The sequence below is a fragment of the Heteronotia binoei genome, chromosome 2 (assembly GCF_032191835.1).
Source record: "Heteronotia binoei isolate CCM8104 ecotype False Entrance Well chromosome 2, APGP_CSIRO_Hbin_v1, whole genome shotgun sequence".
In the NCBI taxonomy this organism is placed as follows: domain Eukaryota; kingdom Metazoa; phylum Chordata; class Lepidosauria; order Squamata; family Gekkonidae; genus Heteronotia; species Heteronotia binoei.
In genome coordinates this window covers 176973466-176998711 of record NC_083224.1, presented here as the reverse complement: position 1 = coordinate 176998711, position 25246 = coordinate 176973466, and the positions used below count along the sequence as shown (strand labels likewise).

General features: G+C 47.4%; 1 protein-coding gene across 2 annotated transcripts in view; it reads left to right on the top strand.

Moving 5' to 3' along the window:
* The first annotated feature begins 230 nt into the window (after positions 1 to 230).
* The window catches only part of LOC132566970 (serine/threonine-protein kinase PLK2-like), a 37395-nt gene continuing 12379 nt past the window's right edge, over positions 231 to 25246 (top strand). For both annotated transcript variants that reach the window (XM_060232519.1, XM_060232520.1), the window contains exons 1-8: positions 231 to 345; positions 7646 to 7753; positions 9334 to 9450; positions 12498 to 12627; positions 16618 to 16705; positions 17702 to 17797; positions 18983 to 19181; positions 22306 to 22444. In XM_060232519.1, the coding sequence (XP_060088502.1) occupies positions 232 to 345; positions 7646 to 7753; positions 9334 to 9450; positions 12498 to 12627; positions 16618 to 16705; positions 17702 to 17797; positions 18983 to 19181; positions 22306 to 22444 (991 nt within the window). In that variant the 5' untranslated portion in view covers position 231. The remainder of the gene's footprint in view (positions 346 to 7645; positions 7754 to 9333; positions 9451 to 12497; positions 12628 to 16617; positions 16706 to 17701; positions 17798 to 18982; positions 19182 to 22305; positions 22445 to 25246) is intronic.

The window sequence follows — 25246 nt, the reverse complement described above, 5'->3', positions numbered from 1 at the left end:
TGTGCCCCAGCCTCTCGCTGTCCCATTGGCAAGGCTGGGGCAGAGGAGGATCTTACGATCCCCACGCCCTGTCTTGATAAGGAGCCCGGGCAGGAGCCGGCTGGGTCAGACTCTCCTCAGCAGCTGGAGGGGGCGGGACAGGGCAGGGGAGGGGAAGGGAGGGGGGCTGGGAACTGAGAAAGAGAGCCCACTTCGCTTCTGCATCTGAGGTTTTGCCAGGCGACGCCAACCATGGGGCGGATGGAGTCTTCATCCCGGAGAAAAGCCGAGGGGGAGACTCTGAAATACTTCATCGAGGACCCCGGCACTGGCACGCTTTACAAGAGGGGCCAACTATTAGGAAAGGTAAATCGACATTCCCTTTTTCTTTAAAGTCTCAGGTGAACATGGACTTCTAATGGGGATGACAGCTCCTTAAAACTTCAGCTAGTGCAGAAGGCTTTTACAGACACACACACATCCCCTTTCAAAGCAAGGGGACTGCTGTTGGGGAACAGAGGAAGATGCTTGACACAGGGCTTGCCTGGTGTGGAACAGAGTCCCAGTAAGAGCGAAGCGCCTGTTGTGGGAATCGGTGGTCAAAGGAGGCACCATGGCAGGCTGCTGTGGCAAAATTAAACAGGAGCTCAGGCATGCCAGAAAAACTAACCATTCGCAAAGGGAATAAATTCTGTGCATCTTTAAGTCACTACTGGATTGCTGCTCCATTCCTGAGCAAGAAGAATCAGGGTGTCCCCACTGCACCAAGAGGCATGAGCAAATGCCACTTCACCTGCAGAACACAGCAGGGAAGCTGAGGCATGGGGCAAAGAAGCTGTTCAAGGCCACTGGCAGACCTGACTGCCCCCCCCCCCCCCCCCGCTTCCAAGCCTTCCTTTTCTCCGGCCTGAGGATACAACCCCCATGCATCCTACTAACCCTATTTCCAACTAACTCTCTTCTGAGAGTCCTAGGGCCAACTTTTGGGGTTGGAGAGCCGAAAGAAAATCCAAAGGCATGAGCGAGGAAGGAAATTCAAGCCTGCCTCTTGCTTATTTAGGGACCTTGCACCTAAACAAGCATGTTTACCTGCTGAATAGTTGCATGTATTATAATTAATGTATTGATAAAGCACCAAAACTGTACCAGGATCTTTGCAAAGTTCCAAAGGTGATGCTAGAGAATTTTTGAGAAGCTTATAATTGTAAAATAAGCAGGAGGGGTTTGGGGGGGGGAGGAGTGCAGAGGGAAGGAAGGGAAATATGGGGATGCAGCAGTGAATCGTCTTCCCATAAATTGGCTTCTAATCTATACTCTGGATGGGTGGTGCATTTTGAGGCCAGTTGCAGGATGAATTGACGCTGCTTTGCAGGACAGTTCTCAATCCAATAATGTAATTGTTGCAATGTTAGGTTTGAAACAACGGCACTTTATATAGGATCTGCAAATATGGATTGACATTTGGTGCCATGAAAGCAAACAAGGTGAACCCTTCAGCATATAACATGAAATTGTGTGCGTTTTGAAAGCACAGGGCTACTGCCATCATCATCATAGCAAAAACGGATCAAAGCTGAGCCGTGCTTATATTAAACGATGCAACCACTACCCAAGGAACGTAACCCCCCCCTCCCAAAAAAGTTACAATTTAAATTACTCTGGATTAGCTAAAGCAAAGCCAATGCGACTGCTTGGTGCACAAACTGGTTTTCCGCATGGTCTTCCCCACCAATGTTCTATCCCCTCCCCGCCAAGAGTGATTTTCTCGGCATGTTTACTCAGAAGTAAGCCTCCTGAGTCCCATGCAAAGTTTGATCGGCAGGAGATTTCAGCCTTAAAAGAAGAGCCGTTTCCCCTCCTCCAAGCCCAGCCCTGAGCCCCCGCTCCTTTTCCCAACAGTATCACGCCGTGTCTGTACCTGGAAAGGCATGCTGAGCCCTGCAAGCAAACACGGAACGTGAGAAAGTCCCTCTCCTCTCTAGGCTGTGCTCTGCCTAGGATCTGCACAGACACATCCCAACTTCGTACAAACATGCCCGGGCTAGTTACAGGTGGAAGAGGAAACTCCGCCCATTTGGGACGCCAGCCAATCCTCAGGGAGCCTTTTGCAGTTTCAGAATGAAGTTGCGTCCCCTAGCGCTGCTGAAGAGGTTCGAGACCCGCCTGCGCCGAAAAAATCTGAAGGCTCCAGCAAATCTATAATAGGCGTGCCTGCTAAAGGGGAACCTCCATATGCAGAAGCAGTGTATCTCTGAACGTCATATGCTGGAAGCAAACAACAGAGGAGGATCTTAGCCTTCCTGTCCTGCTTGTGGGCTTTCCAGAAAGTAAACCACTGGCTGGTACCTGCTGGGAAAAGGAAGGTGGATGAAATGGAGCTCAGGTTTGATCCAGCAAGTACCCCTTAATCAGTGTTCCCTCAAAGCTGAGTTAGTGTGAGCTAGTTCACAGTTTTTTAGCCTCCGGCTCACACATTTTTGTCTTACCTCAGGAAGGATGACCCCAGAGCACAATAATTTATGCCGTAGCTCACAACTTTAATACCAGTAGCTCACAAAGTAGAATTTTTGCTCACAAGACTCTGCAGCTTAGAGGGAACATTGCCCTTAATGCTTACCAAGAACTACGCTGAACCTCCATGTCCAGAAGCAGTCTAGCTCTGATTACTAGAGACTCACAAGAGGGGAGATCTGTTGCCTTCTTGCCCTGGTTGTGGGCTTGGTGCAGCTGGCTGACCAGTGTCACAAAGAAGACATGGAGCAGATCGACCCACCGTGGACTGTGAGATTCCCAACTGCCTTTCTCCTGTGCCTTCAACAACAGCCTGACAAGCAGAAATCCAACAGGAAGCGTTTCCTATCCCTGAATCATCATGCTCTGGGGGGGGGGGGGGGGAGTCCATATTGTGTGCTGCATGCAGCTACTAAAGCTACGGGATCCTTGCAAGGAACAAAAGTGTGGCATAGTGGACCAAGATCTGGGAGACCCGGGTTCGAATCCCCACTCTACCATGGAAGCTTGCTGCATAGCAGTCTCAAACTATCAGCCTGACCTACCTCCCTGGGTTGTTGGAGGACAGAAGAATTGCCTTGGGTCCCCACTGGGGAGAAAAGCAGGGTATAAATATAGAAACCTATGCATCATCCCTGCTCAGCTACCTTGGGTTTGCTGGCCTCTTCTGCTCTGAAGATGAAATCATTGCTCTGACCACCCAGTGCCCCTTGGAAGGAAGGGCCATATCCCTTTTGGACAAGAGATCCACATGGCTTAGGGAAAACCATGTTCTTTTTCCTACCTGCGGTTTCTGGTGAGGCCCCTTTCCTTGCAGTGATGCTGCCTTTGCACAGCCTTCTCCAGAAAATGTAACTTTCCACCCTCACCTTAGTAAGCTCTGGTTTAGCTTTTCGATTTTCGCTTGTAAATATCTGGGACACTCAGCCACCCCTTGGCGCCTCTTTGCTCCTGCTGAAGCAGCACCTTGCTTAGTTGGAATGCTGGACTCTCACACCACCTTCCCGATAAATGCACGAGAGCCGCATCCTTTCTACTGTTCCTTCCAGGTGTGTGAATCACCTGCTCATACCTAGAGGGAGGAAAATCAACCAATTCTTAATTTCTGTGTCTGTCTCTTGCAAATAGTCTCACCATTCTCTTGTTTACAGTCAAGGTTTGCATGGAAGCCAGGATGGACTGCTGGCATTTTGGCCCCACTTTAGACAAAATGGTTTTAGCTGAGGATACATAACGTCCTGCACCTAACAAACTGTCTTCCTATTCAAACACACTTCTGCCACACATGTGCACATGCACACCTTGGAAAATGGCATAAAGCACTTTCAGTGCACTTTAGTGATTGCTTGCAAGTGGATTTTCCTGCTTCACTCAGGAAAATGCACTTGCAGATAATCACTGAAGTCCACTGGAATGAGTATATATGCCAAGGAATGGTGCCTAAAAAAACCATGTCAGCAGGGGTTGTAAGACAGAATTTCATGTTCAAAAGCATTAGTTTCCACATATGAGACATAAATCTGGGATAGAGAAATGGGCACACAGTTTATCATGAGGTTGCCAAACTCTAGGTGGTGGCTGGAGATCTCCCATAATTACATTTGCTCTCCAGATGACAGATACCAGTTCCACTGGAGAAAATAGCTGCTTTGGAAGGGGGACCATGGCATTACACTGTGCTGACATCCCACCCCTTCCCAAACCCCACCCTGTCCAGACTCCACTCCCAAAATCTCCAGTTTTTGTCCTACTCAGAGGTAGTAACCCTATTTATGGAGGTCCAGTGTAGAGAGAAGAACCCCGTGGTGCAGAGTGGTAAAGCTGCAGTACTGCAGTCCTAAAATCTGTTCACGACCTGAGTTCGATCCCGGCGGAAGCTGTTTTTTTCAGGTAGCCAGCTCGAGGTTGACTCAGCCTTCCATCCTTCCGAGGTCGGTAAAATGAGTACCCAGCTTCCTGGGGGAAAAGTGTGGATGCCTGGGAAAGCCAATGGCAAACCACCCCATAAAAAAGTTTGCTGTGAAAATGTCGTGAAAGCAACATCACCCCAGAGTCGGAAACGACTCCTTTACTAGTATAGAGGCATACGGAGCTTATAATTACTGGGTGTATTTATTATATTGCTGCAGGGTCTTTCTTTCGTTCGTTCTTTCTTTCTTTCTTGCAGGAATACACTGAAATGTGGTTCTGGCTGGATTGGCATCAGGAGTGTGGCCTAATATGCAAATTAATTCTTGCTTGGCTTTTTCTGCCAAAAAAGCCCTGCATTTCAGAAATTAAATGGACATCAGGGCTTATTTTGTAGCAGGAACTCCTTTTCGTATTAGGCCACACCCCTGATGTAGCCAATCCTCCAAGAGCTTACAGGGCTTTTAGTACAGGGCCTACTGTAAGCTCCAGGAGGAATGGCTACATCAGGGATGTGTGGCCTAATATCCAAAGGAGTTCCTGCTACAAGAAAAGCCCTGAGATGATGGTGGTGGTGGTGATGATGATGATGGTGATGATTACATACATAAACTTTATTGTGTTAGCAATAAGAGCCATAGCAAGTAAACTTAAAAGTAAAAGAGCATAATACAATAATCAAACCAGCAAAACAATTAAAAATTGGGTAATTCCAAAACGTAGAATACATTTCTTGTATGACTTGGAATCTGAAAGTATGAAAGAGGGGGCAGAGAATGGATGCTTGAGCATATACCAGAGCTGAGTCATACAGCACCTCTGGAGAACTGCTTTGGGGGTCAGGCCAGGCACGACAGCCCCCATTTTGCACAAAGCTCCAGTTCAGCAATCTTTAGTTCATTCAGTATTCTCAAGTGAACTAGCGGAACACAGAACCAGCCAGATGCCAGATCTGGTCTCCAAGCTCAGGTGATGGCGGGCACGGTTTGTGCTGTGGAAAAGCTGCTTACAGGGCAAACAGTCCAAGAAGGACCTCGTGCAAGTTCTCTGAGTTACAGGAGAAGATTTAAAAACTCTGATTCCCACCCACCCCCTCCACATACACTCACTCCCCTTGCTTCAGAGACGAACTAGATGTTATAAAGTGCAGAAGTTCGCCGTGGGGACTTGGAGTTATACTGTAGTTGCTAGTTCTTGGTGGCACTCAGCAGCGCCTGATTCAAATCAAAATCCTTGCACAGTAGATGAAGGAATTCCTGCCTTTGCTCCGTGCTGTTTCCAATGGCTGAAATACCCAAGGGGCTGTGCGTATGTGTGGGAGTTATTTGCTCCATGGGCAGTGGTGGACTGGCCAGTGTGTCAGCTTGCCCGATGGCGAGTGGACCCCCTTAAGCATTAGACAATGTTAGTAGCTTGAAAATATATTAGAAGTTCCAGTATTATTAGTGGAATGCAACTAAAACTTACATTGTATTGAGGGTTGCCAGCCTCCAGGTGGGGCCTGGGGATCTCCCGCTTTTACAACTGATCTCCAGCTGGCAGAGATCAGCTCCCCTGGAGAAAACGCAATCTGTGTTTACATTTAATATCTCCTGTATACTGCCAGTAACATGTACAATATATTTACACTGTAATTACTAATATGTATATATATGTATCACAAAAGTTTTAATTGTACCGTTTTTGTACCGTTTTCCACTTGTGTATTTTTTTAATTATTTATTTCTTACAGAAATTAAAAGAATAGCCTTAGAGTTGTGGGTGGTTCCCCTATGTCTCCTGGCAACCAATATTTTCAGACCCAGTCCGCCACTGTCCGTGGGAAGCCAGCCTGTGCAAGCATTGAGCGCACGTGGAGGCTCTCAACAGAGGAAATAATTCTCTCTGCCCATTTGTGACCCCCTAGGCTGTTTCAGACCTCGAAAACACAACAAGCAGAAGACAGGAATCCCTCCTTCTCCTGCATAGTGGTTCTGAGCCAAAGAGAGCCCCCTGCAACCTGTACAGCTCCACCTTCTCAGCCACAGTCGTTAATCTGGTGGTGGCCCTGGCCACTGCCGGATGTTGGCACAGTCATGCCACCTACAAGCAGAGGAATGTAGAGGCAGGGTGAGGCACCATGGGATGGCTCATGAGTTGCCACCTGGAATTCATCCTTGCAGTGAACTCGTTTGGTTTATAACATCCAATTAGCCTCAGTGTCCTGTTATGGCCGTTTGATGTCGATTGTAACTCCACAGGGCAGGGAGTCTGCTGTTTCTGTTCCTGGACTCTGACACCATTAACAAAGGAGCTGTAGGAATAGAGAAAATTGGAACAGAGCGGTAGCTGTATGAAGCTGCCACAAGCTCAGCAACAAAGAGTCTTTTGGTAGCTGGAAGCCTACTGCATTATTGCGGCAGATATTAAAGGTAACTGGAGCCTTCTCCATCTGATGCATAAGAACTGTAACTAACTATGGATACTGGACAGATCTTTTTTTCTTTTAAAATGGAGTATATTGTAATGCAAAGCAACTGGGTCTTGCAACTAGGGATTAACCCTGAGACTTCTGTGTGGTTTCAGGATACAGCAATTTTTGTTAATATTGCATCCCTTTGCCCAGGGCTTTTTTTTTTTTAGCAGGAACACACAGGAATGCAATTTTGGCGAGCTTGGCCTCAGAGGGTGTGGCCTAATATGCAAATGAGTTCCGGCTGGGCTTTTCCTACAAAAGCTCTGTGTAAAATAATGGTGATGCCAGAGGTGTGTGGCCTAATATGCAAATTAGGACATGGGAACCAGGCAGTGGGTGGTGGAAGACAGACGCAAGGCCTCAAAATTTGGAAGGGAAGCTGGGTATCCTGACCCTCCCAGTGGGCAATCCCAGCAAAAAGAAAGGTGGTGATGGCGGGCTACCATAAGAGCAGAAGAAAAGCCCCTCCAGGTGTGGAGAAACATCTCGGAGGGCAGAGCGGAATAAGGTCTGCACGCCAGAGCAGGCATGCCCTGTCACAGTCTCCAAGGTGCTACTGGACTCAAAACTAAATTCGGAAATTAGTACGTTTTCATTGGAGTAATTTTTCTCCGGTAATTATCTAAGGTTGTGACTTCTGTGGAGTGTTACAGAAGTCTTCATCACTCTTCTGCCTAGCAAAGACATTCTGTGAAGCTCCAAAACTTACTAATTTTTTCACCAACCTCATACCGCTGTCGCCAAACAGAGGCCTCATTCCTGCCTAACCCCATCCCCCCCTTTTTTTCACAGGGGGCATTCGGAAGATGCTACAAGTTCACAGACACATCTACCAACAACATTTATGCTGTGAAGGTTGTCTCTCAGTCCCGCGTTTCCAGACTGGACAACAGGGGGAAGGTAAACTGAGATTAGGACCCACTTGTCTATATACAGATCGGCTCCATCTTTGCCTCAACTGGATCTCCTATGTGCTTGAGGGTCAGGAGCTGCATATTTGTTTAATCCGCTGGATGTCAACACAGATTCCCTGAATTGGTCTGCTAGTCCCTCTTAATTTGGGGCCAAACTTCCTGCCCAAAATCTATATGAATTGCAGTTCCCGCCCAGGAACTGGTCTACCTCTTGCAGCATTCTGGGAGACATGCCTCAAGGAGTTCCTGTATCTTTAGGAGGTTCACCTCAGAAGCTCCTGGTTCTAGACAGAAGCTCCTGGTTCTAGACAGGAGAGGAGGGGGAAGAGACTAGGCTGAAGCCTGACTCCAGTTTGACAGAATCCACCAGCCATTCCCAGACAAACACAGGTCCAAAATGGTATTTCTCTATAGACTCTAATTCTGATGCCCTCAGGCCTCATGGGACCAGTTCATGTGTCACAGAATCCTTGTGTCCTCCACAGATCCTGTAGACAGGTATGTTTGGGACATACCATGCTTGGAACTTAATTCCAAGCACATAGAGGTCCAGTTTGGATCAGAACTGTGGCATGTGGAGAGGGGGAGACCTAACCCTTCCTTTTTTTCTCTTTTCCCAACCTGAAAAGGCCACTGCTGTAGAAACACAACTGTAGCCCATCATGATATGGATATCTCCCCTAATAATTTCCTGACCATTTCATGGCTTGGGTCCAGGGTATCTGAAAGGACCATCGTATCCCATATGTTCCTGCCCAGAATTAAAATTGCAGGGAGAAGCCCTCCAGAGCATCTCATCAATCAAAAAAGCTCGTTTGGTGGGTATATGAGAGAGGGCCTTTTCAGTGGGAGAATGGTCTCCCTATGGAAGTGTACCTGGCCCCCTCACTTTCAGGAGGCAGCTGAAGATGGTTTTATTTAAGGGTACATTTCAGCAAAGCTGTTCTAAATTGTGATTTTTAAATATAATCTACTTTATAAGCGGTCATATATATTTAAAATAAGTGAATAAAAATGTCAGTGAAATGGCACAGGTAGAAAGTTTAAGTCCCATCTCCCCGTGGTTCTGTTTCAAATCTCTCCCCCCCCCCCTCCCCAGTGCATGTGGGAATTAAATTTAATCCATAGAACTCTCAAAGCAGACTTGCTTGATAAGACTGGGAGGGAAATGTGAGGGACACCAGGGCTTTGTAATGGGTGAATCAGCTCTTTCAGCGGGCCACAGTGTGAAACAAAATGCTGACCAAGACAGATCCCTCCTAGGTCTGGTCTGGCAGGGCTTTCATATCATCCTAAGAAAGGTACCAACCAGCAAGAGGGGATGAGGGTGACCCACAGAAGTAGGAGGTGGTGCGCTTTCTTCAGATTTTGAAAGCAATAAAATACCTCTATTGCTTCTCTCTCTCTCACTGGAAGTGTTTGTCCTTCACGGACTTTCCTCTGCATCATTTCAGCACTGTCGCTGACTCCAGCACCTGTGCCCCGTGATTTCTCAGCAGAGTCTGCATGCATGCATCTATGTCTGCAAAAAATTTCATTTGCCTCTCTCCTTTCCTTCCTTTGCAGGTTGAACGTGAAATTGAACTGCACAGCCAGCTCAAACACAGAAACGTTGTGGGCTTTCACCGACATTTTTCCGACCAGGAAAATATCTACATGGTTCTGGAATACTGCAGCCGAAAGGTGAGAAGCAAGAAACCAGGAAGTCTTAGCTGAGAGAGTTTTGTTCATGCTCACCAGCACAACAGCTTATATGGGTGGCTGAAATTTCCCAGGGCTCTTTCTGTAGTAGGAACTCCTTTGGCTATCAACACCCCTGATGTAGCCAGTCCTCCTGGAGCTTACAGTAGGCCCTGTACTAAGAGCCCCGTAAGCTCCAAGAGGATTGGCTACATCAGGTGGGTGTAGCCTAATATGCAAAGGAGTTCCTGCTACAAAAAAGCCCTGGTCCTACCTGTAACCCTTTGAACCTGATCTGCTAAAGGGGGGAGCTAAGAATAAAGAAGAAGAGCGAAGATAGCTGAACAGAGTACATACAGAGTCCTTCTGTCAGGATATTTGGAGCCTTGGTTCAGCGTAATAGTGGCCCTGCTGGTTAGACTGAGGCAAAGGAAAGTGGAACATCATGTGCCTGAACATCATGCATGCCACATCATCATGCACTATAGGGGAAAGCTGGCCATAACAAGCAGGAGCACAGCTGCATCAAGTCCTTCCCTCAGAGAGCTGAGGTTTAACCTCAGAACAATCTCACGAAGAACCAGTTTGGTGTAGTGGTTAAGTGTGCAGACTCTTATCTGGGGGAACCAAGCTTGATTCCCTGCTCCTCCACACGCACCTGCTGATGTGACCTTGAGTCAGTCACAAGTTCTCACAGAGCTGCTCAAGAGCAGTTTCTGTCAGAGCTCTCTCAGCTCCACCTCCCTTGCAGGGTGTATGTTGTGGGGAGGGGAAGGGAAAGGAAAGGAGATTGTAAGCTGCTTTGAGATTCCTTTGGATAGTGAAGGGTGGGGTGTAAGTCCAGTCGCCTCCTCTTCCTTGTGAGGTAGGCTGGGTCAATACAGGGGTGGACTTGTGTGAGGCCACTTGGTAGGCTAGAATTGCAGTCGAGTCACAACTGAATCATGGTGACCTCTAATGGGGTTTTCAGGGCAAGAGATGAGCAGAACTGTTTTGCCATTTCCTGCCTCTGCTTAGCAACCCTGGGCTTACTTGGCGGTCTCCCATCCAAGTACTAACCAGGGCTTAGTCTGTACTGGGTAAATTGGGGGAATCCATTATTAAAGACAGAATTAGGCACATTGATAAACAAAAGCTACTGAGAAAGAGTCAGCATGGGTTCTGTACAGGAAGATCTTGTTTCACTAACCTGTTAGAATTCTTTGGGGGGGGGGGAGTGAGGAGAAGAAGAAGATATTGTATTTATATCCTGCCCTATGTGCTGAATCTCAGAGTCTCAGAGCGGTCACAGTCTCCTTTACCTTCCCCACCACCACCACCACCGCACACAACAGACACCCTGTGAGGTAGGTGGGGTTGAGTGAGCTCTCCCAGAAGCTGCTCTTTCAAGGACAAGCACTGCAAGAGCTATGGCTAACTTAAGGCCATTCCAGCAGCTGCAAGTGGAGGAGTGGGGAATCAAACCCGGTTCTCCCAGATAAGAGTCCACACACTTAACCACTACACCATACTGGTGAGCAAACATGTGGACAAAGAGGCCCAATAGATGTTGTTTACCTAGACTTCCAAACAGTTTTTGCTAAAGTTCCTCATCAAAGGGCTGCTAAGTAAACTCAGTAGTCATGGGATAAGAAGACAAGTTCTCTTGTACATTAAAAACTGGTTAATGAGTGAGTATAAATGGGCATTTCTCACAGTGGAAGGTGGGAAGCAATGGGGTACCACAGGGCTTGGTACTGTCGAGGTTGGGCAAGTGGGAGTCATTGTGGCAAATGAGGCTCAATGTGGGTGAGTGCAAAATGATGAACATTGGAGTAAAAAATCCTAATGATAAATACGTGTTGATTGGTGGAGACTGACCAGGAGAGTGTTCTGGGAGTCATGGTAGATAACTAACTGAAAATGTAGACTTAATGTGTGACAGCAATAAAAAAGACAAATGCAATGTTGGGGATTAGAAGGGGTACCGAAAACAAATCAGCCAGTATCATAATGCCCCTGTATAAATTGATGGTGTAGCCTCATTTGGAATATTGTGTACAATTCTGGTCATCACACCTCAAAAAAGATATCACAGCATTGGAAAAAGTGCAGAAAAGGGCAACTAGAATGATTAAAGGGTTGGCACACTTTCCTTATGAAGAAAAGTTAAAGAGGTTAGGGCTCTTCTGCTTGGAGAAATGACTGAGGGGTGAGGTTTACAAAACTTTACAGGGGATAGAGAAAGTAGAGAAAGAAGTATTTTTCTCCCTTTCTCACAATACAAGAACTCGTGGGCACGGGATGAAATTAATGAGCAGTAGGTTTAGAACAGATAAAAGGAAGTATTTCATCACCCAAAGAGTAATTGACATGTGGAATTCACTGCCACAGGAAGTGGTGGCAGCTAAAAGCATCGACAGCTTCAAGATGGGATAAAGATAAACATATGAAGCAAAGATCCATCAGTAGCTGTTAGCTGCAAAATATAGATGGAAGACTGTCTGGGGCAGTGATGCTCTGTATTCTCGGTGGTCGGGGGGCCACAATGGGAGGGCTTCTGGAGTTCTGGCCCTGCTGGTGGACCTCCTGATGGCACCTGTTTTTTTGGCCACTGTGTGACACAAAGTGTTGGACTGGATGGACCATTGGCCTGATCCAACATGGCTTCTTTTATGTTCTTACATTCTTAAGCAGCTGCTAAAATCTGATGAGATTGGGCAGGCCAGGGTAGTATTTGAGAAAGGCCCATAACTCAGTGGCAGAGTACCCAAAGGTCCCTAGTTTTCTCTCTTCCTGTTCAAAGAAAGACAGCAGTGTCAGGACCTGGAGAGCTTCTCCCTGCTGGTGGAGACAGATGGACCAATGGCCTGATTCTGCATAATGTTATGTTCTTCTCTAGCTCTGCAATGTTCCAGCCTGGTCTCCTGCAGTGCTATCTGGGGCTTGGTTGTCCTTTCAGGGTCCTTCTGAAATCCAGGATTCCAAGCTTGGAATGTGTTGCAGGTGTCGCAGTGCACTATGGGAAATCATCATTGTTTATCTCTTTTGCATCTCCCCACCACCTGCAGTCTTTGGCCCACATCCTGAAAGCCCGGAAGACGCTGACGGAGCCGGAGGTCCGCTTCTACCTGAAGCAAATTATCTCAGGCTTGCAGTACATACACCAGCAAGGGATCATCCACCGGGACCTCAAGCTGAGTAGGTAGCACTATCTGAAATCAGGTTTGGATGGGAGGCAGTTTACTTTGGTAAATCAGTTCCAAGCAAGCTGACTTGGAAGAAGTTCCCCATCCCACCTGAAGAACCAGGATGCCTGGGTTCAAAGGATGGGAGGGACGGGGGTGTCCGGTGAACAGAAAACAGAGGCTGGAGTTTGAAGATTTTAGGTTCTGCTCTGGAGAAGGGATAGATTGGCTGGACCCGGGCTCTCCAACAGGGTGCCCTTGGGCGCCATGGTGCCCGTCATAACCTTTTTTGGCACCCACCAAATGTTTTTAGAAAGTGGCTCTTGCCTCACAGGTTGCTGAGGTGCCACTAAAGATCTGATTGGCTTTGCAGACTGAAATAGCATTGTTTCAGTGGCACCTGCCCCTCTCATGTTGGTTTTATTCTCTCTCACCTCACTTCCCCAGTTTACCCCTCCTCGACCCTGCACTTGGGCTTCCTATGTGCATGCAGCTCTACTTCCTGCAACATCCGTTTTGTGGTTGGCCCTACCAGGGATGCCAACCTCCAGGTGGGACCTTTGGATCAGTGTTCCCTCTAAGCTGAGTTGGTGTGAGCTAGCTCACCGTTTTTTAGTCTCCAGCGCACGCATTTTTGTTTTAGCTCAGAAAGGATGGGGGCTTCAAGAGCCACACGATCCCTGTGAAAGATACTCCCAAGCCACAGTTTGGCCCCCCCTGCTTTAGATTTTTATCCCGCTGTATCCGCAAGCGGACTCAGGGGAGCTAACAATCATTTTGAAACAACAATTTTCAGATTACAATTTTAAAAAGGGTAAAACTTAAAACAATTAAAACTACACCGTCAGTGCTACTCAGAACCATTGGTGCTACTCGTATTTTGATACGGGTGGAGGGTGCTTTGGTTGGAGCCTGGGGAGGACAGGAACCTCAGTGGGGTACAAGGCTTTGGAGGGTGGACTCGGTGGCATTGCACCCCACTGAGGTTCCTGTCCTCCCCGGGCTCCAACTCCAAATCTCCAGGAGTTCCCCAACCACATGGCTCTGGCAATATCCCCTGCCAGTGGCAGGGTGGGGTGGGGGCAGAACGGTCAGCTCTAGTCCTGCCTCCTGCAGCAGCATTTTGTGACTGCAGCCACCACCCTGGGTCTGAATTCCAAAGGTGTCCACAGGCTGAAATAGGTCAGGGACCCCTGGACTAGACCATGAGTAGTGCATGCCTAGGACGGGTTTGTGGCTGTTGTCAGGGGTCGTTTTGTAGGGAAAAAAAGGTGGCGGAGCTCATCCAGGGATTGTTATGCAGCTGCACCTACTATTCAGTGGACAAGGTGGGAAGGAGGAGGTGGAACTGTCAGAAACGTTCAGGAGCTGCACTCCTGTGAATCTCCTGCTGAATCTGAGGCCTGGCTGTTGTTAAAGCTTCTGTTACATCCCCTGGTTGTCTCGTCCAGAGATATTTGGTCTCCGCCGGCTTGTACGTGTGTGCAGAAATCAGAGTCTTGGTGAATGAGGGACTGCCAAACGACATCAGGAGGGATTAATCACCCACTGCCCCAAATTCGCCCTTCATCCCGAGCTCTCACAAGGCTGGGCTTTGGAGCAGGGATTAAAAATACCCAGCTGCAGGGCCGGCCAGCCGGCTGTCTCGGGGCTGAGCAGTGGGGAATGCCTGCGGGGTGAGCTCATCCCGCTATTGCAGGCGGGACCTTGGGGGCTCTCTGGGCACAGGACTCCATTTGGAGAATGCAGCTCTAATTGGGCCTGCGTCGTGCAAGAATCTCACTCTTTCACACGCACGCCACCCCAGCCCTCAGCCTGTCATCGCGCATGTTGCGCGCTCAGCGAGCATCAAAAAGAAGCAGAGAGGTGAGGAGGGGGGCATTGGAAAGGACTCTTTTTGCCTTTTGTAAGCAAGGATGCGTGCATTCATCCTGAGCTCTCTCTTCTCTGAGGCTTCTTCCCTGCCTCCCATCTAGGGTCGCCAATCTCCAGGTGGTGGGTGGAGATCTGCTGCTGTGACAACTGCAGGAGATCTCTGCCATCTCCAGGTGGCAGAGAAAAAGTCACCTGGAAAAAAATAGCAGCTTTGTAAGGTGGATTGTATGATGTTATACCCTGCTGTAGTCCCTCCCCTCCCCAAACTCTGGCCTCCTTGGGCTCCACCCCCTAAATCTCCAGGTATTTCCCAGCCCAGAGCTGGCAACCTACTTCCATCCAGCAGAGACCTGTTTCTTCTGTGAAGGTAGTTTCAGGTGCAGAGCCATTTTGGTCTGCAGTGTGTGAGCAAGATTCAAATCTAGGAGCTCCTTAGAGCAGGGGTCCTCAAACTACGGCCCGCGGGCCAGATGCGGCCCACTGAGGACGTTTATGCGGCCCGCCAGGTTATGGCAAAATCAGACCGGAAGTGACGTTCGACCTAAACTCGCGTTAGCAACGCACACTTCCAGCACTGGGCTGAGGCGGCGGAGACAGAGTGTGAGGTGATACCGAGGTGAGGTGAGTTCCCAGGCCGGGGTGTGTGGTGTGGGGAAGGGAGAGAGATGCAGAAGACGGAGAACTGACGGCCCGCGGCCTTGTACAGTAACGGCAGTCCGGCCCTCCAACAGTGTGAGGGACAGTGAACTGGCCCCCTATTTAAAAAGTTTGAGGACCCCTGCCTTAGAGACTAACAACATTTCTAGGGTATAGGCTTTGCCTATTGAAAGCTTATACCCTGGAAATCTTGTTGGGTTTAAGGAGCTCCTAGACTCAAATCCTACTCTGTTACTTCCAGCCTATTTGGGATGGGTACCCACTTCAAACACCTCCCCTCACACCCTTTTCGTTTCCAGGGAGACGGTGTATAAAATTTTTATTTACTTCACTTATACCCCATCCAGTTTGGTGTAGTGGTTAATTGTGTGGACTCTTATCTGGGAGAACCGGGTTTGATTCCCCACTCCTCCACTTGTACCTGCTGGAATGGCCTTGGGTTAGCCATAGCTCTGGCAGAGGTTGTCCTTGAAAGGGCAGCTGCTGTGAGAGCCCTCTCAGCCCCACCCACCTCACAGGGTGTCTGTTGTAGGGGGAGAAGATATGGGAGATTGTAAGCCGCTCTGAGTCTCTGATTCAGGGAGAAGGGTGGGGTATAAATCTGCAATTCTTCTTCTTCTTCTTCTTCTTCTTCTTCTTCTTCTTCTTCTTCCTACCCAGTGGGGAGCCAAAGCGGCTTACATTGTTCCCTTCTCTTTAATTTTATCCTCGCGACAACCCCACAAGAGAGGTTAAGATGAATGTGTATTACTGGCCGAAGGTTACCTGGTAAGCTAAGCTTCTTACCATATTGCTTCTCCAGGCTTTTTTTGTAGCAGGAACTCATTTGCATATTAGGCTACACACTCCTGATGTAGCCAGTCCTCCAAGAGCTTACAGGGCTCTTAGTACAGGAGGATTGGCTACATCAGCTCCTAATATGCAAAGGAATTTTTGCTGCAAAAAACAAAACAAAACACTGTCGCTTCTCAAGATGAGTTCAGTAGTTATTAAAATTGTACTTGCTTCTTAACTTACACTCTGCCTTTCTCCTCAGTGGGAGGACCCAAATTGCTTACGTAGTTCTCCTTTCCTCCATTTTAACCTCACAACCGCCCTATGAAGTAGATTAGACTGAGTGTGGGATTTGGTGCAAAATGAGCTTCCATGGCAGAGTAGCGTTCTGGTTGTCCCAGATCAAAGTTTGATATTCTAACCATTGTACTAGGCTGTTTCTCAGAGATTCCAATTCCTATTCTGGTTTCCTGGAGAACAACTTAGTTAATAACCTAATAAGGAGCCCAGAGCCATGCACCTTTATCTTTATTTTTTTATTTATTTATTTGGGATTTATATCCCGCCCTTCCCACGAATGGCTCAGGGCGGCTCTGGGACTTGCTGTCTCATGTTTAGTTTACTCTGTATTGACGATGAAAGTTTAGAGCCTTTCTGGGTAGGATGACATAACACCCTTCACCCTTTGCATTCCCAGGTAACTTTTTCATCACAAAAAACATGCAGGTGAAGATTGGAGACTTGGGGCTGGCAACTCGAGAGGAACAGGCCAACAGGAGGCGGGGGTGAGTGCTGTGCTGCGTTTTGGGAATTTATTTATTTTAATTTTGATTATATATATCTCCTGACTTTCTCCCCAGCAGGGACTCAAGCCAGCTTACATCAATCTTGATTTTATCCTTACAACAACTCTGTGAGGTAGGTTAGGCAGAAAGAAGAAGATGATATTGGATTTATATCCCGCCCTCCACTTCAAAGAGTCTCAGAGCGGCTCACAATCTCCTTTACCTTCCTCCCCCACAACAGACACCCTGTGAGGTGGTTGGAGCTGGAGAGGGCTCTCACAGCAGCTGCCCTTTCAAGGACAACCTCTGCCAGAGCTATGGCTGATCCAAGGCCATTCTAGCAGGTGCAGGTTGAGGAGTGGGGAGTCAAACCCAGTTCTCCCAGATAAGAGTCTGCACACTTAACCACTATACCAAACTGGCTCTCCAAACTGGCGGAAAGTATGTGACTGGCCCAAGATCACACAGCATGCTTCCGTGATAGAGTGGGGATTTGAACCTGGGTCTCCAAGATCCTAGTCTGACAGTCTAACCAATATGCCATGCTGGCTGTTGTACTGCAAGGGACAAAGCCCCATGTTTCAAAATCAGAACACTTGAAACAAAAAGGGAGCCCAGTTCAGTTTTCTCCCAGTCTCTGAAGTTAAAGGCTACACAAAGAAAACATTGAAGGAGAACTGCATATGCAAACCAGACAGTGTTCCTTGTGACTGGAATGAGGACTGTCAGATCCCACCTACAGGAAATTGGCTTCAGTCGATTCCACAAAGCAGGGCCTGTCCCCCTTTGCCGTCTCTAATCCTCTGCTTGCTTTTCCAGCTTTAGACAGGCACGCACCTTTGGAATCTGGCTCTCGCCCCTGGAACCTCATGCCTCGAGAAAATAAGAAGCGAAGCCTAATCTTCCTGCCCTCACAGCATCCCTTGTCTTTTATCTTCAGTGGACTTACCTGCTGTTTTTACTCTCCACCCTCACCCCCTTTCCCCACTTCTACAGAGTGGTCTGCGGTACCCCCAACTATTTGGCTCCTGAAGTCGTTGCTAAAAAGGGGCACTCATTCAAGTCGGACGTTTGGGCACTGGGTTGCATCATGTGAGTAACTCGAAAGCAAAAGGCAAGCTCTGCTGGTGCCCCGTAGCTAGGGACCGCAGGGGGCGGGGGCCCTTTAAATTGTGCAGGAGGCTGGTGACTGCTCCTGCCACCCCTCCTGCATAATTTAGACCCCCACCAATCAGCTGGTTTCTGTGCCCTATAAATGGCATGGGAGGGGCAGCAGCTGCTCCTGGATGCCCCTCCCCATGTGATTTAAATCATGCAGGAGGGAGGCAGCACCCTGAAGGTGAGGGACCACCCAAAACTGTCAGGGGGCCAGGCCCCTGGCTAGCTTCAGGGCTCTATCGGAAAGGTTTCAGATAAACTGAATTATTCCCAGTTGTCTGCTGGCATGTAAGAGCAATCAGGGCCGGCCCTGCCATTAGGCAAACTAGGCAATTGCCTAGGGCGCTGGTCTTTAGAGGGCGCTGAATTGGGTGCCTCTCATGTGACTTGGTGATGTTATTAGTGTGGGGCGGGGGGGGGGGCAGAAGTTAGCTTTGTCTAGGGTGCCAGACAGTCTAGGGCTGGCCCTGAGAGTAACGTTGCTGTGTCTCCCCTGGCTGCTGGCAGAGAATGGGGGTGGTTGGTAGGGTTGCCAGATCCAGGCTGGAAAAGTCCTGGAGATTTGGGGGTGGAGCCTGGGGAGGACAGGGACTTCGGTGAGGTACAATGCCATAGAGTTCGCCCTCCTAAGCATCCAGGAGAACTGATCTCTGCATTCTGGAGATCAGCTGTAATTCCAGGGGATCCCCAGGTCCAACTTGGAGGCTGGCATGTCTATGTAAGGGGGGGGAAGACTGAAGAGACCGGACAAAAAAACATTTGGGCCTATAACTTGCTGATTTAGGATTATTTCTCTCCACCGTGCTGAAGATCTCTGTGTCTCTCAAAAGCTTGCATTTATGTACACCAGCGGAAAATAGCCAAGTAAGACAGAGTTTGCAATATAAGGGTTGCCAAATCAGTATGGCAGAATGTGGGTGCAGCAGCTGTCCTGGCGGCAGAATTCGAGTAAGCCGAACCCCGCCTTAGCATTTCTAGCACACATGCTGTGAATTTAGAACCTGTGCATATATGAAAGAATCTGTTTGCATTTGATGAACTCCGGCAATTCCACACTCTGTCGCACAATCGATCCAAGCAGAAATACCCCTGATTGGCTGTCTTTCCCCCCCAACCCAGGTACACGGCCCTGACTGGCTGCTCTCCCTTTGAGATCACCCACAAGCAGGAGATGTATCAGTGCATCCGAGAGGGCCGCTATCCAATGCCCAGTCACCTCTCACCCAGCGCCCGGGACCTGATTGGAAAGCTGCTGGCTCCTGAGCCGGCTGCCCGGCCTAGCCTGGAGGAGGCTCTCAACCATGTCTTTTTTTCCGAGGTACGGGGCAGAGGGATGGTGGGCATGTCAGCTTGTTGGACCCTGTGTGGTAAGCTGCAATGTAATGGGAATGGGTTCAGGAGATGCACAGGTATACCAGGGTGATTGCACGAGATATTTTTCAAACCATTTGAGGTGTCAAAATCCATCAGCTTGCTGGGAATGCGAGCAGGAGTTATTTTGGGGCCATATTCCTACTGTTCTGGCTGCAAAAACACATTGTTGTGATTCTGTGATTCCTAAGAGCCCTGCTAGATCAGACCAGTGGTCCCTCTAGGCCAGCATTCTGTCTCAGCATGGCCAGCCAGTTCCTTCCGAGGGCCTATTTTCGCAATGTGGCATCACTTTTGAAGTGCAAGGTTGGTGATGAGAGCAGTGTGGAGAGGGACTTTGTGTACCATTCTTCCCCTTCTGAAAATCACACATCTCTCTCTCAGCTGTTTTTATCTCTGCTAGCGACTTACAAGGTTGAGATAATGAAGCTTAGGATTTTTGGTGTTTTTTTAACCCCTTTCTATTTATCTGAAGCACCAGAATCAGCTGGTAGGATATGGGGGTGGAGATGGATCTAATATAAATATATAAATCTGATATAATTTTGGAACTCTGCAAACTCTGTGGCTACTAGCCATAGTGTCTGAATATGAACTTGAGTCTTCTGAGCATCCCTCCAACCACCAGGCTACACTGGCCTCACCGGCTGGTGGGTCTTTCCTCCCTTTATAGACTCTGGCATGACTCGCTTGCATGAGCAACTTGCATTCTAAGTAACCCTTCTTGTGATTTGCTAATTGCATTCCACAGCCTCTTTGCATGTGCTCTCTGCTTGTGGTACATTGCAGTGGTAGCTGCTAGAATTGATCTTTCGGGACAAGTCCTGACTGGATCAGATGGCTTTCAGATCCCATATAACACAGTGATTCAAAGTATTTGGCTCAACTGTATGGATCTCATCCCCTTCCATATGGTTTAGTAATGCCAGTCTATCCATAGAATTCTGTTGTGATATATAAAAGTCTAATTTAAACCAGATTAATGGGGCGTACTAATTCCCCACTGAACCTGTTATAGTTTATAGCTAGCTGCCAACTGCCCATCCAAATAAAGCAAGTCTCAGGTCTTGTAAATCCCAGATGGGCACAGCTTTAGAGGCGCTACTGATCTCTTGGAATTCTGGGGAAGACGGATGGGTCAAGTGCATTGGACATGCTGGAATTCTCTGAAGAAGAGCAGTTTCCACTTCAGTCTGGCACTTGCTAGCAGCCAGTTCTGTTTAAGGTGTCCTCCTGATATTTCGTTTTAGGTTAGTTTCAGTTTATTTCAATTTCAGTTTGCTTATGTACTCTTTGCATGGCCTCCTGTTCATAATATTTAAATAGAGGGGGCAGAAAGCAAGTTTCTAGCACACATTGTGGAGAAAACCTTCAGACAAACTCTGCAAAAGGCGCTGGCATCCTGGAGAGGCAGTGTGACTGCCCATACAGGAATCATCCCTTCTTTCCTTCATGGTGGCCTGACTCATGTGCTTCTCAATCTCCTTTGCCCACCTTCCAGTACCCAGTGCAAACCCTTCCAGCCTAGCCCCACTTTCCCTTTCTTCCCCCTTCTTAATTTTATTTGTAAAATGCTTTTATTTTTTATTTAGTTAGTTCAGTTGTATCCTGCCTTTCTCCCCAGTGCAGACCCAAAGTGGCTTATATTGTTCTCTCCCCAGTTCAGGGCTTTTTTTGTAGCAGGAGCTCCTTTGCATATTAGGCCACACCCCCTGATGTAGCCAATCCTCCAAGAGCTTACAGTAGGCCCTGTAAGAAGAGGCCTGTAAGCTTTTGGAGGATTGGCTATCAGGCATGTGTGGCCTAATATGCAAAGGAGCTCCTGCTACAAAAAAAGTCCTGCAACTCTATGAGGTGGGTTAGGCCAAGAGTATGTGACTTGGCCTAAGGTCACCCAGAGACTTCCATGGGGATTAAAACCCGGGTATTCAAATATTAGTCAAATACTCTACAGCAAAGGTCCCCAACCTTTGGACCATGGACCGGTACCGGTCTATGGCCTGTTAGCAACCAGGCCTTGAGTTGTATAATTATTTCATTATATATTACAATGTAGTAATAATAATAAGACGACAACATTGGATTTATATCCCGCCCTCCCCTCCGAATCCCAGAGTCTCAGAGCTGCTCACAATCTCCTTTACTTTCCTCCCCCGCAACAGACAACCTGTGAGGTGGGTGGGGCTGAGAGAGCTCTCCCAGAAGCTGCCCTTTTCAAGGACAGTTCTGCGAGAGCTATGGCTGACCCATAGGCCATTCCAGCAGCTCCAAGTGGAGGAGTGGGGAATCATACCCAGTTCTCCCAGAGAGTCTTCACACTTAACCATTACAGCAAACTAATAGAAATAAAGCGCACAATTGTATCATACTGAAACCATTCCCTCCCCCCCGCCCATGGAACAATTGTCTTCCACAAAACCGGTCCCTGGTGCCAAAAAGGTTGGGGACCCCTGCTCTACAGTACCCAAAGTGGTTCTTCCAAGACATGACATTTCATTTGAAACAGAAGCTGTGACGCTTGTCCAAGTTCTGTAGCTCAACTTGTTCCCCAGAGAGTACTGAGGTCTGGGACTCAAAACCTTCTCACCATCCCCGGGCCTAAGGAAGTCCGTCTCAAGACAACCAGAGACAGGGCCTTTTCTACAATGGCCCCTACATGGTGGAACCAACTACCGGAAGAGGTGAGGACCCTGCGGGATCTTACTCAGTTCCGCAGGGCCTGTAAGACAACCCTCTTCCGGTTAGCCTACGCCTGACTGGATAAATGTAGCTTATTAGATCTCTGAATTATACTGTATAGTTTTAATGTTAAGATTTTAAGGTTTTTAGGTTTTTTAAATGCTTTGACTTTTGAATGTAATAACTCTTCACTTTGTTTATTGTTTTATCGTTTGCTGTGAGCCGCCCTGAGCCATTTTATGGGAAGGGCGGGATATAAGTTATAGAATAAATAAATAAATAAAATTCGTACCTCGAGCAGCTAGCATGTGCTTGAGCATTTCACAGCCACCTGGAACTTGTTTGGGGGAAATAACCAGTTGTCCCCCCTCCCTTTTGTATCTCCCCACCAGGGTTACACTCCCTCCAGGCTCTCCTCCCGGGCTTGTCATTCTGCACCCCTGTTCACTCTTCCCAACCCTCTCAGCAAATTCTTCCAGAAAGCTGCCAAGATTTTCTTTCGGGGATCCCCCTGCCAAGAGTCAAGAACTGGTGAGTATTCTTAGCTTGAATATTATTAGCCAGAAGAGACCAGAATAGGAGGGAGAGGCCAGGGAGCTGTAGCAGGGCGGCAGCTTCCAAAATGAGAGGGGGCCTTTGGGGATAGCACAGACCTTCTCCCAAATCCTGGCTGTATGGCAAACTTGAAAAACGCCCAACCCGTGCTCAGAGGCAACCTTGCTTTGTTTCTAGGGTTACCAGGCCCCAGGTGGGACAGGGAAAAACGTTATCTATAACCTCCGTGGAAACCAGCCTCCAGTAATATACAAAAATATTTACTACTTGTTAGTGTCTGCAAATTGCTTCCAACATCAATATACAACAAAGCTAAATACTCACCGGAGGAAGCCTCTGTGCAGCCTCAATTATGGGAGTCTACTAAACCAATTAGATACAGCGATTTACTTGACGAAACGGATAAATTAAAAAACAAGCAGGAGTTAGATATTCAGGGAATAAGGATAGAGTGGTGGACAATGGTGCTGATCCAGGCAAAGTATAACAAAGATAAAATTTCAGGGTTTACAAGGCAGAATTTTGACTTCGATAAGCTAATGCTCTCTGGTCCATATAAATCAATTAAGAGGGTATATAACTATATCTTACAAATGGAGTTAGAAGACGAAGCGGTTAAGGAGACCATGATGTGGTGGGCGAAAAACTTGGAGAAAAATATTATGATAGATCAATGGGAAACCCTATGGAAAAATAACTATAAAACAATCAAACCGGTGAGTTTTAGAGAGAATTATTTCAAAATGTTCCACAGATGGTATCTTACGCCATCACGGTTAAGTAAATTTAACTCTAAGATATCACCGAAGTGTTGGAAATGTGAAGTGAAGACGGGTACATTTTTTCATTGTTGGTGGACATGTGACTTAGCACAAAAATACTGGGTGATGGTTTATAATTTATTGAAGGAAATCTTAAAGGTGAATATACACTTTAAAGCAGAGTTAATGCTTTTATCTTTGGTTAAAGATAATGTACCACGAAAAGATGAATATATCACTGTCTATATTTTAACAGCTGCCAGAATTTTATTTGCAAAGGTTTGGAGACAGAAAGATACACCTCAAAGGGATGACTTAGTACAAAAATTTTTTAACGTCGCAGAAATGGATATTCTGTCCAATATGATAAGAGGTCTAAATAAAGTAGATGCAACCGAAAAATGGAGAAAATTCTATGTTTGGCTTAATAAGTGAGATAACGGAGGGAAGATTTATTAATTTAAGATAATAAAGCTAGTGGAAATAGTAATAATATCAAGATAATTAAATAAGAAATGCTTATGTTTGTATATGCCACAAGCAACCCCAATCTGTATAAGATATTGATGTATGATGCTTTTGTATAAATGAAAATAAAATGGTAAAACTCAAAAAAACAAAAAAAACAAAAAACAAAGCTAAATACAAAAATAGATATTTAAAGGAACATTCACCCTACACTCAAAAGTCACTCAGAAAGCCAAATTAATGTCCAAATTTCCAATCCAGTGGGTGCAGGTAGAAATTCCAATGACGAAGTTCTCCACGGAGACCAACGCTTCAGATGATTTTCCTCTGCACAGCAAGGCACAAGAAGGGAATTGACCATACTGTTGGAAAAAGCGATCACAAGCACCAGCATCTGAAAAGTGAAATATTTCTTGGAAGCTCATCGAAGCAAATGCGAAATGTGGGATTAAGTACAACCGTGGAGCGTATCACTTCTTGTGCCTTGCTGTACAGAGGAAAATCATTTGGAGCATTGCTCTTTCTTGGTTGCACAATCCCCAGGTGGGGGCAGGGATCCCCCAGTTTGGAGACCCTGCCCCCACTTCAGGGTCATCAGAAAGTGGGGGGGGGAGGGAAATGTCTGCTGGGCACTCCATTATTCCCTGTGAAGATTGATTCCCATAGGGTATAATGGAGAATTGATCTGTGGGTATCGGGGGCTGTGGCCTGGGGGGCTGTTTTTTGAGGTAGAGGCCCCAAATTTTCAGCATAGCATCCAATGCTTCTCCTCAAAATACCCTCCAAGTTTCAAAAGAATTGGACCGAGGGTGCCCTATCCTTCATTATTTCCAGTGGAGGGAAGGTGTTTAAAAGGTGTGCAGTCCTTTTAAATGTGATGGCCAGAACTCCCTTTGGAGCTCAGTCATGCTTGTCACAACCTTGCTTCTGGCTCCACCCCTAGTGTTTCCTGCCTCTACCCCCAACGTTCCCAGATACTTCTTGAACGTTCTTGGCAACCCTATTTGTTTCAGTCATCCCTTAAGTCTTGAATAGGGGAGAGTCAGTGATCCACAGCTGTGCAGAGAAAGGTATGAAACCTGCGTGTTTGGAAATCCAATCTGGAGGGATCCATCCGAAAGCAAATCAGGAGTCCAATGAAATCACATAGGCCTGACTTGATTGTGCATCACAACCATTATTAATGGTACTCTGTGCTGCAGCCTGATATACTGCATTCAAAGAACGACAGTGGAAACAGTGCACATTATTAGAATGCTCAACGCTGTCTCTGGTCTGTTTTGTCATAGACGGGGAGGATGCTGATGTCTTCAGTGCAGAAATGGTGGGGGACGGAGACAGTCCAGCAATGCAGTGTCCCTAATCAAAAGCAACCCTTGCTTTAAATGCACCCCACCCTCCCCATTGGCCCATGCATGTCTGAATGTGTAACTGGCCCTGGAGCCCCAACCTTTCTGAGCCAATAGGCACCTTTTGAATTCTGACACAGGGTGATGGGTGCTAACCACAAAATGGCCACCTGGGAAGCCCAAATGAGGGGTAAATTTTA